Source organism: Phyllopteryx taeniolatus, chromosome 2, assembly GCF_024500385.1.
Source record: "Phyllopteryx taeniolatus isolate TA_2022b chromosome 2, UOR_Ptae_1.2, whole genome shotgun sequence".
Lineage (NCBI taxonomy): Eukaryota > Metazoa > Chordata > Actinopteri > Syngnathiformes > Syngnathidae > Phyllopteryx > Phyllopteryx taeniolatus.
This window is the reverse complement of record NC_084503.1, coordinates 36,810,997-36,824,478: the sequence shown is the minus strand read 5'-3', so window position 1 is coordinate 36,824,478 and position 13,482 is coordinate 36,810,997. Positions and strand designations below refer to the sequence as shown.

Below are 13,482 nucleotides of genomic sequence, written 5' to 3'. Positions count from 1 at the left end.
TGACATCTTACATTTAAACTGATAGATGACAGAAACAAAATTGAAAGAAAAAAAAATACTGTATTTGCTGCCCTCTTAGGCTAACCTAATACAACCTGCAATATTTGCCATTAGGTGGCACAGTGGACGACTGGTTAGAGCGTCAGCCTCACAGTTCTGAGGATCCGGGTTCAATCCCCGGCCCCGCCTGTGTGGAGTTTGCATGTTCTCCCCGTGCCTGCGTGGGTTTTCTCCGGGCACTCCGGTTTCCTCCCACATCCCAAAAACATGCATTAATTGGAGACTCTAAATTGCCCGTAGGTGTGAATGTGAGTGCGGATGGTTGTTTGTTTCTATGTGCCCTGCGATTGGCTGACAACCAGTTCAGGGTGTACCCCGCCTCCTGCCCGATGACAGCTGGGATAGGCTCCAGCACGCCGGCGACCCGAGTGAGGAGAAGCGGCTCAGAAAATGGATGGATGGATGGATATTTGCCATTATTACAGTCGCCCCTCACCATATTGCGGTTCATTTTTCGTGGTTTCATTGTGTTGCAGATTTTTAAATCGTGCGTAGGACTATCTAATTTTATATCATAGATTTTTCGGTATTTAAGGAATTTTGTGGTGATAATTATTCCCCATGGACCATTACTGCAGACTCATGTAGCAATAAGCGTGAGACGGGAGGAAAGACAGAGAATGACTAAAGTTTGCGATCATATCACACTCAAGGGTCAGTTCTTCGACCCCTCCTGTTCAGCCTGTATATGCTACCCTTGGGTCAAATTCTTAAGAAGTTTAATTTTGACTATCATAGCTATGCAGATGACACACAGTTATATCTAGCAGTGTCTCCAGATGACCACAGTTCAACTGAGGTTTTGTGTCACTGTCTAAAACACAGGTGTCAAACTCAAGGCCCGGGGGCCACATCCGGCCCGCCACATCAATTTATCTGGCCCGCGAAAGCAAATCAAGTGTGTCGGGTTCATGTTTCTTGCTAAAATATCAACATTGCAAATCGCCTTCACTTTTATATAACGTTGATTGCAAACATTTTCTTTCAATCCCCATTTCAAAATAAAATGAATAAACAACTTTTTACTGGCTTCTGGTTTCAAATATAGTTAATCGATTTTTTTGTGTATATGTAATAACATCAGGCAATTGTACATTTACTGTATATGTGTTTGCGCTCAGGACCATAACCATAACTACGATGTGGCCCACAGCAAAAATTAGTTTGACACCCCTGGTCTAAAACATAAATATCTGGATGAGCCAACATTTTCTCCAATTAAACCACAACAAAACTGAGATAATTGTTTTTGGCAATAAAGAAAAGAGAATTGCTGTTAGTAAATACCTGGAGTCACTCTCTTTAAAAACCAAAGACCAAGTCCGAAACCTTGGTGTTCTGATAGATTCTGACCTGACTTTCAACAGTCATATAAAATCAATTCGTAAAACTGCCATTTACCATCTGAAGAACATATCCAGAGTGAAGGCTTGCATGTGTCAAGCAGACCAGGAGCTCATCCATACTTTTATCTCAAGTAGACTTGACTATTGTAATGGTCTTCTGACTGGACTCCATAAAAAGAGCATTAAACAGCTGCAGCTCATTCAGAATGCTACGGCTCGGGTTCTGACTAGAACAAAGAGGTCAGAGCATATTACTCCAATTCTAAAGTCTTTACACTGGCTTCCAGTCAGCTTTGGAAGAGATTTCAAAGTTCTGCTATTGGTCTATAAATCACTAAACGGTTTAAGTCCTGAATACATGAATGAAATGCTAATGGGATATAAACCCAGTAGATCGACAGACTCAGGTCAAATAGTGGAGCGCAGAGTCCAAAGCAAACATGGTGAAGCAGCATTTAGCCATTATGCTGCACACAAATGGAATAAGTTGCCAACAGAAGTGACGTCAGCCCCAAGTGTGCATGTTTTTAAGTCCAGGTTAAAAGGATATTTCTTGCACTGTATGCTGTTTTAATTGTATTTTTATTTTATTTTATTTATTTTTTCTCTTTGTTTTAAATGTTTATAAGCTGTTTTTTCTTTGTTTTTAAATGCTTTTAATCATGTAAAGCACATGGAGTTACCTTTTGCATGAAATGTGCTATATAAATACATTTGCTTTGCTTTGCTTTAAAAAAGAAGATTAAGTGCAATGTGTCTCCTGTAAAGCAGAACCGGCTTGCTGTACAGAACTGCACGTTTAGGTAAACGTTAGCTAATTTAATTTAACCTATCACCACTAGTTTGAAAGTATTGTAATCCCTCCACAAGTGGTCAAGGATAAACACAGCCGTCGGTGCACTTTCAGTCACATTACTGAACGGTGAGAAACAAAATCACGTAATAAGGACATTTTTCATGAGCTTCTGGCGACTGCAACTTATACAGAGTAACAATGTGTAACTCTTAAGAGCCACCGCTATCCTGAGCCAACACACCCAATTTTAAAGCAACAATCATTCAAAGTCACAGATGCTACAGTGCAGAATGTGAAGATAGTGACCCCAAATGGACAAAATGATAATTGCAGCTCACATGCATATTTTGTATTGGTATTCTATATCAATCTTTAAAATATATATACTGTAAATAATAAAGTAAATATATGATCGCTACTTTGCGGCTGTTCGTCTATCGTGGAGGCTTTTGGAACATAACCCCCAAGATAAATGAGCAACTACTGTATTTGTATTGTTTTCACTAGTGTTAATTGATTTGTGTATTCCCAGGATTATGCAAAAAAATATACCACTGAATTCCATAAAATGTTATGGCTAGGGGGTAAATGTGCATAACATTAACCTATTTTTTTACGGACTTTATTATTTGTTGTTGCACACAAAAACATTTTTCGTAACAATGCGAATAAAACTTTTTGTGTTAAACCCTTTGCTATACTTTTTTGTTGTTTTTCAGACCACAATCGATCAACCCTGGCTGAGGTATTTCAATCTTACAGTGAGTATTTGTTGACTCCATCTGTCTTTTCATCCACCATAGTTTGCAGTTAGCGTGAACAACTCTTCTCTTTGAATAGTTCTCATATTGAAAAAAACAAAAACAAAAACTGCACTTGTTAGGATGTTACACGAGTTGGCTCTTCAATCAATACGACTTTATAAAAACTTTTGTTATGATGCAGCCTAGAGGCACACAACAACCTTCATTTTGACATCTGCAGGTGAGGGAAGAAGCCATTATAAATATCCACTGCCAGCCTGTAATCATGATTTCCAGAGGTATCTCTTTTTGAACGGTAAGTTTTTCACGCTCTCCCACTTCCCTTCCCCAATGTCAGGGCTCTGCTAGTCTGTCTTCATTTTGAGTATATCCTTTAAGGCTGCACACTTATAGTCCTGTGAGAGAATTGCGACAAGGCCTATAAAGGTGAAATCAAAAGACGAATAGAAAAACAAGAACATTATAATGATCAATTAATGAGATGTGTTGAACTGGTCATTAGTAGTGTAGTGATTCACATAGCTGACTTTTGTATATCTGATGCAGGATCAGTTTCCACTCCACACAATCTTCAAAATTGCCATGTGATTGTCTGCCGACCAGTCCAGGGTTTTGTCTGCCCTGCCTTTTGTTCGCTCTGCAGTGACCCTGAACAGGATAAAGGGTATTGAAGATGGATGGATGGATGGATGGATGGATGGATGGATGGATGGATGGATGGATGGCGAGGCGTGTTGCAAGGCCAATTTATTACGAAAGAGAAACCTGTCATTCTCTGATAAGCGATACCTTTTCTCATCCCTACCACTCCTGAACAGCAGGGATGACAACAATGCAGTGAAAAAATAAAAAAAAAACAATTATGCAACTCATTGATCAGAGAAGAGATGTTTTTCAGCTTTCTGGAATCGTTTAGCAAACCTCTTCCCAATATTTCCCCATGGTCGTGTATTAATAAAATGATATCTGCCATGATCTGTCTTCAGCTGAACATGAATAACATTGTTTCTGAGTGGAGCCCGGAAGGCACACAACAGAGGCATTTATTGTTGTCAATCAACCGTAAAACCAATACAGGTTAATGAATAGCTTGAGAGGCCAAGTGGGAAAGAAAATGACATTATGCTTTTCACTCTGCTTACATTGTGAGGGAGCGATGTAATGAAATGGAATTATTACCAAGTTTTGATATGTGCTAATAAAAGTGTTCAGTGCAAGAGAGTTTGAACTTGAACTTGAAAAGTGAAAAGTAGGGGAAAACATTGTGGGGTGATATTAAAAAATGAGCAGATATGACAAAATGCTTTTTTATTATTCTGGGGCGTTGCTAATGGTTTCATCTATGAGCAGTTATACTGACTGCATGTTAACAGAGCACTGTTTGGATTATGGGAGAGAAAGTAAGGTGTTATGGTTTAAGGGCCAGAACACTACAGTTCAGGGAACAGTTACACAGTAAATGGTCAAAAGAGAAAGTTAATTTCACTGTGCTCATTGTTGTTCGGATTTTCTAACAAAAAAAGTTATTTCTTTGAATTTCATGAAAATCAGTCACATAGATTTGGCAATCAAAACATGACCGCTTGCCTTTGAGCTTGGCGGTAGTATTAACATGATGTAACTTTATGAATAGAAACCAAGATCTTTGGCCTACTTTAATGATTATGACCTTAACAACCTCTTAAAAAGAGAGTAGGAAACAACACTTATCATGTCAGATAATGTATGAGAACAGAGTCATCAAGTCCTCCACATTATTACAGGGGGGGGAGCAATAAGTGCACAAAATTACACACATCACACAATTTTAAGTAACCCAACATTACAGCGATATTTCCCTAAGAGATGTATCAAACCAGAAGACCACAACAAAAAGGACAATGTCCTCTTTGTTTGCCCAACAAGGCACTTCAGATGATCATGTAATTTGAAGGCACGATCAACTTTACCGTTGGCAAAAGGTCAAGATAAACACACCCACTGCAAGTAAGAAAAGAACAGTCGCATTGCATGCACATCATATACTGTAGTTCAGGAGGGATAAAGTATATGTACTGAAAATGCAGAGCGGGTCTAAAACTGGCAAAGTTGAAGTGAAGTTTGACTGTTGGCCAAAAAGTGCTCTGCAAATCATGAGATTGTCACTATTTTGTAAACCATTACCTTGTTTTCCTATCTTAGCCACCTTGATTTATATACACAATATATATTTTTACACTAAATGACGCCACTTTCACTTTTATTGAAGCAAAACATTCTTAAAAAATTATCAAGATGTGTTGTTATTGTTATTCTCTTTATAGCTACATCTTTTATTCATGTTTGCACTAGTTTTTGAAATGTTAGCGAATAAAACCTGTACATGTTTCTGTGTGTTTTTACATTTAGATTTCAAGCGTTTAAGCCTTGATATTGTTTGGCAGAGAATATCAGTGCTTGTTGTGTGCGTGTGAATCTCCAGTCTGTTTACAACAGCGCCGGCAACTTTCTCCTTTATTTGTATTTCCAAATTCATTATTTTTGCAGCATGGTAAGCCATTTGCACTATTACAGAGTTTATCAGCACTATTGGACTTTTGCCATTTGTCTATGATGCTACAAGCGCAAGGAGCTTCGCCCCAACATGGAACCGGCCGTCCCCTTGGTGAAGAATACATCCCAGAGGTGATATGGACAGGCGTTGAAATAAAGTTAAAGGATGCGATGGGACAGGAGATTTAAAACATTCCTTCTGTATGTGTCTTACTCGCCAACAGACGAACTAAGCGGATTTTTGAAAAATGCAGTTGTTTGTTTCCATTCAAATTTCATCTTGCAGCAATCGCAAGTTATATCATGCACGCCCTCATACTGGTCAGTGGAGACTTTAATCACGTTCCTCTCTGTTTTATGTTTACATTCATTGTTATGTACAGCACTTTGTTACAGCTGAGGTTTTTTTTTTGTTTGTGTTTTTTTTAGTGGTCTATAAATCAAGATGAGTTGAGTCGAATATTTATACATACTTGAGGAATACACAGCCAGAGCCGCTAGGGGGCGCTGTCCAGAACACCTGGATGCTGGTGCGTCGGCGAGGTGTCCCCTCTGTCACTGCAGGCGGGCAGTTGATCATAAACTGTGTTTCTTCCTCATCGATTATCTGTCGAAACAACACATACATAATCCCTCCATCCATCCATTTTCTGAGCCGCTTCTCGTGCTGGAGCCTATCCCAGCTGTCATCGGGCAGGAGGCAGGGTACACCCTGAACTGGTTGCCAGCCAATCGCAGGGCACATACAAACAAACAACCATTCACACTCACAGTCACACCTACGGGCAATTTAGAGTCTCCAATTAATGCATGTTTTTGGGATGTGGGAGGAAACCGGAGTGCCCGGAGAAAACCCACACAGGCACGGGGAGAACATGCAAACTCCACACAGGCGGGGCCGGGGATTGAACCCGGGTCCTCAGAACTGTGAGGCTAACGCTCTAACCAGTCGGGCACCGTGCCGCCCACATACATAATAATATACATAATAATACTCAGACTTGGCCTTGAACACATTTGGAATAGTTGCACCTACATTTACTTTCAGCCTTTAAACAGATGTTATTAAATACAGCTGCCACTGGAGTCCTTCAACTGGGTTGTTAACATAGAGGTGACCTGTCCGCATTAAATACTACTTTAATCATCTTGAAAGAACAGTTTTTTTTCCCCCCTAGGAGGTGTGGCTTGTACAAAAGATGTATGCACATAACCACTCTTGAGTCAAGTTGCATCAATTGTCCATCAGTCTTCTAAAAGATTTTTCAGATCACAAATGCTATTCTCAAATGTTAATCATTAAAACCAGTGTGGTCAAGAGGTGAAACATTTGCATTCATTTTTTTATGGGCTTCAAAAGTCAAGAATGAGGTCCAGGTGCCATGCATGTGGCCTTATTGGGTGTGTGGGAATAATGAGAATACAGATATGTGATGCTTGAACATTTTACACTATTGACATGTTGTTCTTGTTGGCTGGACTCAATGGAAATCACCTGCTGAGCCTAAATGGATTTTACTGGTGAAATAAAGTAAATTGAATTGCAAAGATCGATAACGAGGTCGATCAGAAAATAGACTCCCTCATTCTCAATCATCACATTATTGACTTAGCATCATTTCAAAAAGGCAGTATGACCCAAACTAATCAACAGAGCTCTATATGCACAATTCATAACACACATTATAACAGTATACAATATTAGAAAAGGGTGACAGCCAATATTGACTACAGGCAAAATAAAATAAAAAAGAAGAGGCAACATCAGGGCTCTAAAAGCAAGAACTTTCTCCTGCCATGAAGCTGTCAGCAGGGAATTTTCTTTCAGTTCAACGTTATGAATGATTCCCCCTGGAAAATGGATGTTACAAGGTTTAGTGTGGGTGTGTGTGTGTGTGTGTGTGTGTGTATGTTGGGATGCGTGCACATTCGAATAGTGGACTTGTATCAATGTGAGGACATACTGTTCAAACCACACCGGGGAGTACATTTTAAGATAGTGAAGAGTGCATATATGGACTGATATACTGTATCTGAGTGCGTGTTTCTGTATGCATACATAGTGAACTTGTATCTATGTAAGGACATATTCCTGAAACCACACTGGGAAGAACATTTTGCGAAATGGAGGACATTTTGTCTGTCCTCACTTAGGGCCTGATTTACTCAAGGTTTGCGTGTGCAAAAACGCCACAGACTTGATTGCTCACACGAACATCCAGTATGTGAAAACTGATGTACTAATCAGATGCACCCAGGCAGGATTGTGGGGGGGCGCTGTCTGATTACCCCCCCCCCTTATATATCCATGGTTTCTTCCAGGAATCCTCGAGTGACCTGACTGGTTGTCAGCACATGTTAAAATGGGTGAAGCCTCATGGGTATCAATTAAACAAAGCCTACAGTAAAAGAAGCAAGCCATTTCTAACCTTTGACCCTTTTTGTTTACAACCTCATTGCTGAGAGATTTTGCAATAACAGATAACTGAGCAATTCAATGAGGGAAAAATTGACACAATGTGCCTGTGGTAGAACTTACGCTTTAAGTACATGCTATTATGCTAATTTCACATCATCCCATGCCGCACTAAAGCCTCATGAGGCTATATGTTGACAACCTCTGACTTGTCTCTGATCGCCTCTCTTCCACCCGCATTCCCCACTGACCAAGCCACCCTATTCCCCCCGCCTGACACCCCCACCTTCACCACCGTATTTCACCAGAGGTATTGTCTCATGAGATACCGCCCACCGGTTTAGCCATTCTAACATTCACACACGGTGGTAGCTGAGGTTCGGATAAAAGTGCTTCTCATGAAGTCAGAAGCCATCCTGAGACGATGACGCGATGGGGCACTCTGAGATTTCCAATGAGCTGTGCGTTAAATAACATATTGTGTTGGGTTGGAGCTTTTCACTATTTCTCCTTGCCTGGATGCCTGCCCGCCCATGTAAGAATAGAAGAATGGAGGAATTAAATGTGTATGCAGTAGGGGAAGATGTGTGTGGGGTTCACAAAAGCCCTAAAACACAAAAGATTAAGTGAGATGGTGACAATAGAGGAATATAGTGTAGTGCATTTTTCAACAGGAGTGTTTTGACAGTTTATTTTTATCGCGGATTCAACTGATGTCTGGAAGAAGACAGCAGTCAAGGTGCTTACCTACAGTGGCGCAGCATGGGTTGTCAGCGTCAGGGGCAAGTCAAACAATTTAGGCACCCTACCCCTATCCTTAACACTGCACGTCCAGTATTTCGGCATAGTTTTCCCAATCACCGCATTGAATTTATCAGTTTATCAAAATGCATTTTCTTTTTAATGTTTTCAAAATTAGTCACTGTTGACAGTGAAATGTGAGCGGGAGGCTTGTAAAAAAACTTACTTCAAGTCATACGACAACAAAGTACATAAGAACCACTGAAAAGTACTGTGGTGCCTTGAGATAAGATTTGGATGTGTTGTAATAGCACTCTATTATATTGACTTTATGAAACATATAGTGATAACATAATTAAATAGAACGTAAAGAATTAAGCCGTTTGTGCATCATGATTCATTCCTTTTGGTGTGTGCGAATTGGCCACCGGTGGGGCAGTATAATACAGTCATGAAGACACAAATGAAGGAAACTCACAACTACTGTGACTCAGTAAATTGCAGTAATATTGAGTAATATTTGTCTTTTTCACAGAGAATATGCCTGTGGGTATTGTTATATTGTCTGTCTACAAGTGTGTGTGATGCGCCCTTTGTGTTCTGTTCCTTTAAGTTTTATAACACCGCGACTGTCGATGCTAGTCGTTAGCCCGTCTCTGGGCTTTTGACTTGTGTGTTAGCATTAAGCAAGCGGAGGGAAAAGTTGTGTGGTTATTTTAAATACACAATATGTAATTCTCTGTTTTATGTTTAGTTTGACAATACAACTGGGGGTGGCAATAAAAAGCTTGAAGCCTCTTTTTTTTTTTGCGGAATCATTCACTATCTGCTGCTTGTTGTGAAGTGAGTTAAGCTCACTGCCCATGCAGCATTCGTATCTTGAAATTTCATATCTCATGGAAAAGCAAGCTCAGAAAAAAGAGTGTTTGGAAGATAAAGTAAGGAAGAGGGGAAATGAGAAGTCACTTAAGGGAAAGCACGTTTCAGAGAGCAATTGGTGGTGGGTTCTTTTTTGTTGTATTGGTGTGTTTTTATTTATGATAACAGGAGATGAAATTAGATAACCGTGGCTTGGTCCAACTCCATTTCGAACCGAGGTTGTTGTTTGTTCAGTTTGGTGGTTTGTTTTGTCTTGTGATGTTTTGTTATCGTGTTGGTTGCTATTGTTTGGTGTTAAACCACAACTTTGATTGAAACGATATAACTGGTAGAGTAAACAGCCATAATGGGGATGCTTGTAGTTTTGACTATGACCTTTGACCGACACCTTTTGACCATGTCAATGTGACATCTGAAACAAATGACAACTCACTGACTCTCACAGCTTTTATAATGCATTGCTTGCAAACACAATGTCTTTTGTCCCCTTTGGGCCACCGCATGTTCCTTTGTGCCCATGTTAAAGTGTTCTACAGTGCATTTTAGCATCCTCTCACATCAAGCAACAACTCCTGGCTGGCATGTAAGAGAATAGAAAGAATCCCTGCGGCATGATGTCTGCAGAGCAAAAATAGAATTTTCTGCTTTTTATGTCCTTCAAATTTGTGGGCCAAGTTCACAGCGAGTGTCGTCGCAGAGCGGTGTAACTCTGGTGCACGTGGTCACTGTGCACAACAGATCGGGCTGCAGATTCAATCAATCAACAACAAAAAAAGAATTTTGAATATGTTGCTAAATCTGTCCTGTCTAACAAAACAATGATTTCATGCTCAGCGCACAAACATGTGGTTGTCTCTAATTATGTTTTTAACCGAGATTACAAAGACACTGCATGGTAGGCAGCTTCGCTCCAGCGAAAAGCAGTTCCATGTGTTCTATTTTTCCATATCCTTGCACACACTTTGGGTTCCACACTCAATGGTCGCTCCATTAGGTACACCTGTACAAGCGAATGAGTTTTGATTGACACAGTAAGAGTTATTTAACATCAATTTTATTGGTGGGGTTGCAGTGCTGCATTACATATTACAGAGGAAGAATAATATTTTGGTTACCTCATTTACTGAATACTACAGAGGCGCAAAATATTAGAAACAGTTAAGTTTGATGAAGTCCAGTTAGACAGTAATGCAAACTACGAATCGATAGAAACAAATGGTTAAATTAAAGTAAATCAAACCTTTGGGCAGAAATGTTAATACAGATCTATTTAAGTGTACACGTGTACTTAATGAAGCATAATCTCATTTTAAAGGCTCGTGTTGAAATTAATAATGAACGATTGAAGGCCCTAGGGCATATCCAGTGACGATCATTTCTCAGACCATCAACCAATATTCTCCTCTTACGTATCTGCTGCTTGCATTGCATTAGATTATTTTGGACCCTTCACCTTCGTCAGGTGTATGCAGCAGCACCCTGCTGTCTCTGTCAGCTCTCTCTTCCTTCCCTTTCCTTCCTAAAGCTGGATGTGCCTCAATGAAATGCTAATTGGCCTCTAAACTCCACCAGTTCCTTTGAGTGTCCATTAAACCACACAGAAGACTACTTCTATATGTTCCTCATGTTTACAGAACCACACAGTACATAACAGCAGCATAGGAAAAGGGGACGAAGTGAAACATTCAGCTTGTTAGAAGAGTGTGTCTTCACTAATAGATTTTTTTCTGACGATACTAACAGCGACGATTTTAGCACACCTGGAAATTTCCAATGTAGTCCTTCTCCTTGTCTCCTGCTGTGCCCTCCTTCAGGGCGATGAGGGTGAAGCCTCTGAAGTAGGAGGGGTTGGTCGCAAACAGAGTCACTGGGTGGAGGTAAACCAAAGAAGCACAAAGCATAAGTCGTCAGGAAATGGAGATTTAAACATTTATTGAAATGCCACAACCGGCTGAATATAATCCACCTGCACCGTGCTGACATTCTAATCTTTTCTTGAGGAAGCAGTTTGCAATTACGTTTCAGATTTTCAGGGTGGATTAGACATGCAAGGTGATGTTCTCCATGATAAATCCATATGCTTTACTCTGAATTATTATTTATAATGTTGAAAACAAAAGTTCTATAAATCACCACAATAAGGCAGTTTGCAATGTGAAATTTGTCACACCTATATCATAACGAACCGCAACATAACAATGGAACAAAGGAACCGACATGGCTCAACCCCTACTGCATAACCTTTTCTGTAAAAATCAAGCAAGTTGGTATATTTAAAATTTCAAATAGAAATTTGAGGACCACATGTAGGGGGAAGGGGTGGGTCTCAATATGAGACAGAAGGTTACAAGTTCAAAACTTGCTGTGGGCCACCCAGCTCTGTCTAATGAAATTTGTGTATTCTGTAAAAAAAAAAAAAAAAAGTTTGGAGAATGTAGGCATACATAATCACATCAGAAACTTGGAATTTAGAGCCGCCATAGAGAAAGGTCAATTTGCTTCCAAGTATTGCCAAGGTGCCCTTGAGCATGGCACCAGAACACCCAAGTGCTTTGGCCATTATCACAATTTTCGGCAAACTGTTTCCCCAAAAGGACAAATAAGTATCCATTTCAAAAAAAGAAGAAAAGGCAATAAAAACATTCCAGCATTTGCATTGCAAATGATATTTCATAAAATGACAGCAATAACAATACCACAAGATCAACTGGTGATTTATTAATTAATCATAATCAAATTGTATTAATGTATATTTTTTTAAATTGTAAATCTTATTGTATGACCTGTTTTATCTTCTGAGCTTCTTGCTTTACATTTTAATAGCAATCTCTTTTGCTTATTTTGCTCTTTTTCCGAAAAATCAATTGCCTCTGCGTATGAAATAACCTATGATGTAATTTGATCTTTAATCTTACTTCTAATGTAGACACTTGCAAGATATTGAAAGCGTGCAGGATATAGTACTGTCATAACGTTGAGCGTGAGGACGCACGCTAACCTCTGTAGGTGCTCCCTGGCTGGTAGCTCTCGGGATCCCCTTCCACGCGAAGCCTGAACTCGCTGTTGGCGTCCCTCCGGGCGCTCTGAGCCCGCAGGATGCGGCTGCAGTAGCCGTCCGACTTAGCGCCTGTGTCAGAGGGCTCCTCGGTGGACATGAACGTGTTGCACGCCGCCGTGGAGATCAGCCACAGCAGGAGCGCGACGGGTGGGTGCAGTCTGCGCGATGCCATCCTAAACCTTTGGAAAACTCGGGAGGGAAGAAGGGAGTGGGGAAACAAACTTCCAACAAAGACCTTTTTTTTTTACTGCAAAATGTGAACAAAGTGCTGTCTGCTAGGCGGCTGGATCCATGCTTGGTGTGCGGGAGAAGGCAAGGACCGGATGGGGTACGACGATGTGCACTCTCCGAGGGAGACGTTCACACTGGAGACGTCTGACGAGAGGGGGAAGAGGATTAGCGGCGTCCGTGGAAATGGCCGAGCGTGCAATGAGTGTTGCGCGGCTGTTTTCACGGCCGGAGCTCGTCCTGTTGAACAACCAGTCAGCAAAGACAAACATTCGCACAAAGGAGGCAATGCGTTTGACATGCTCAACTCTGCGTGTGCGTGTCAGAATGCCACACAACGGTGGTGCGCACACACACGCACGCAAACACACGCACACAAAGTATTCAGGAACTATTCTATAAGGCTGGAAGGGGGACTCATTATTTTAGAACCTTCAATAATCCTAGCCAAAGGCTAATTATTGACACCTAATTTATTTCTATTTTGCAAGTTAATTGATGACTAAAAGGTATTTTTAGAATCTGCATCCAAAGTAAGTGTATATATATATATATATATATATATATATATATATATATATATATATATATATATATATATATATATATATATATATATATATATATATATATACTGCACACTAAGTGGATGGGGAGTGTGA

At 40.2% G+C, this 13,482-nt stretch overlaps 1 protein-coding gene across 2 annotated transcripts in view; it reads right to left on the bottom strand.

Moving 5' to 3' along the window:
* The window catches only part of spon1a (spondin 1a), an 83,468-nt gene extending 70,307 nt beyond the window's left edge, over nt 1–13,161 (bottom strand). Inside the window, exons 1-3 of one of the 2 annotated variants that reach the window (XM_061766046.1) lie at nt 12,533–13,161; nt 11,295–11,401; nt 5,972–6,105 (exon numbers count right to left, since the gene is read on the bottom strand). In XM_061766046.1, coding sequence (XP_061622030.1) covers nt 5,972–6,105; nt 11,295–11,401; nt 12,533–12,764 — 473 coding nt within the window. In that variant the 5' untranslated portion in view covers nt 12,765–13,161. The remainder of the gene's footprint in view (nt 1–5,971; nt 6,106–11,294; nt 11,402–12,532) is intronic. The other variant, XM_061766047.1, reaches the window with a different exon arrangement.
* Nucleotides 13,162–13,482: the final 321 nt, after the last annotated feature.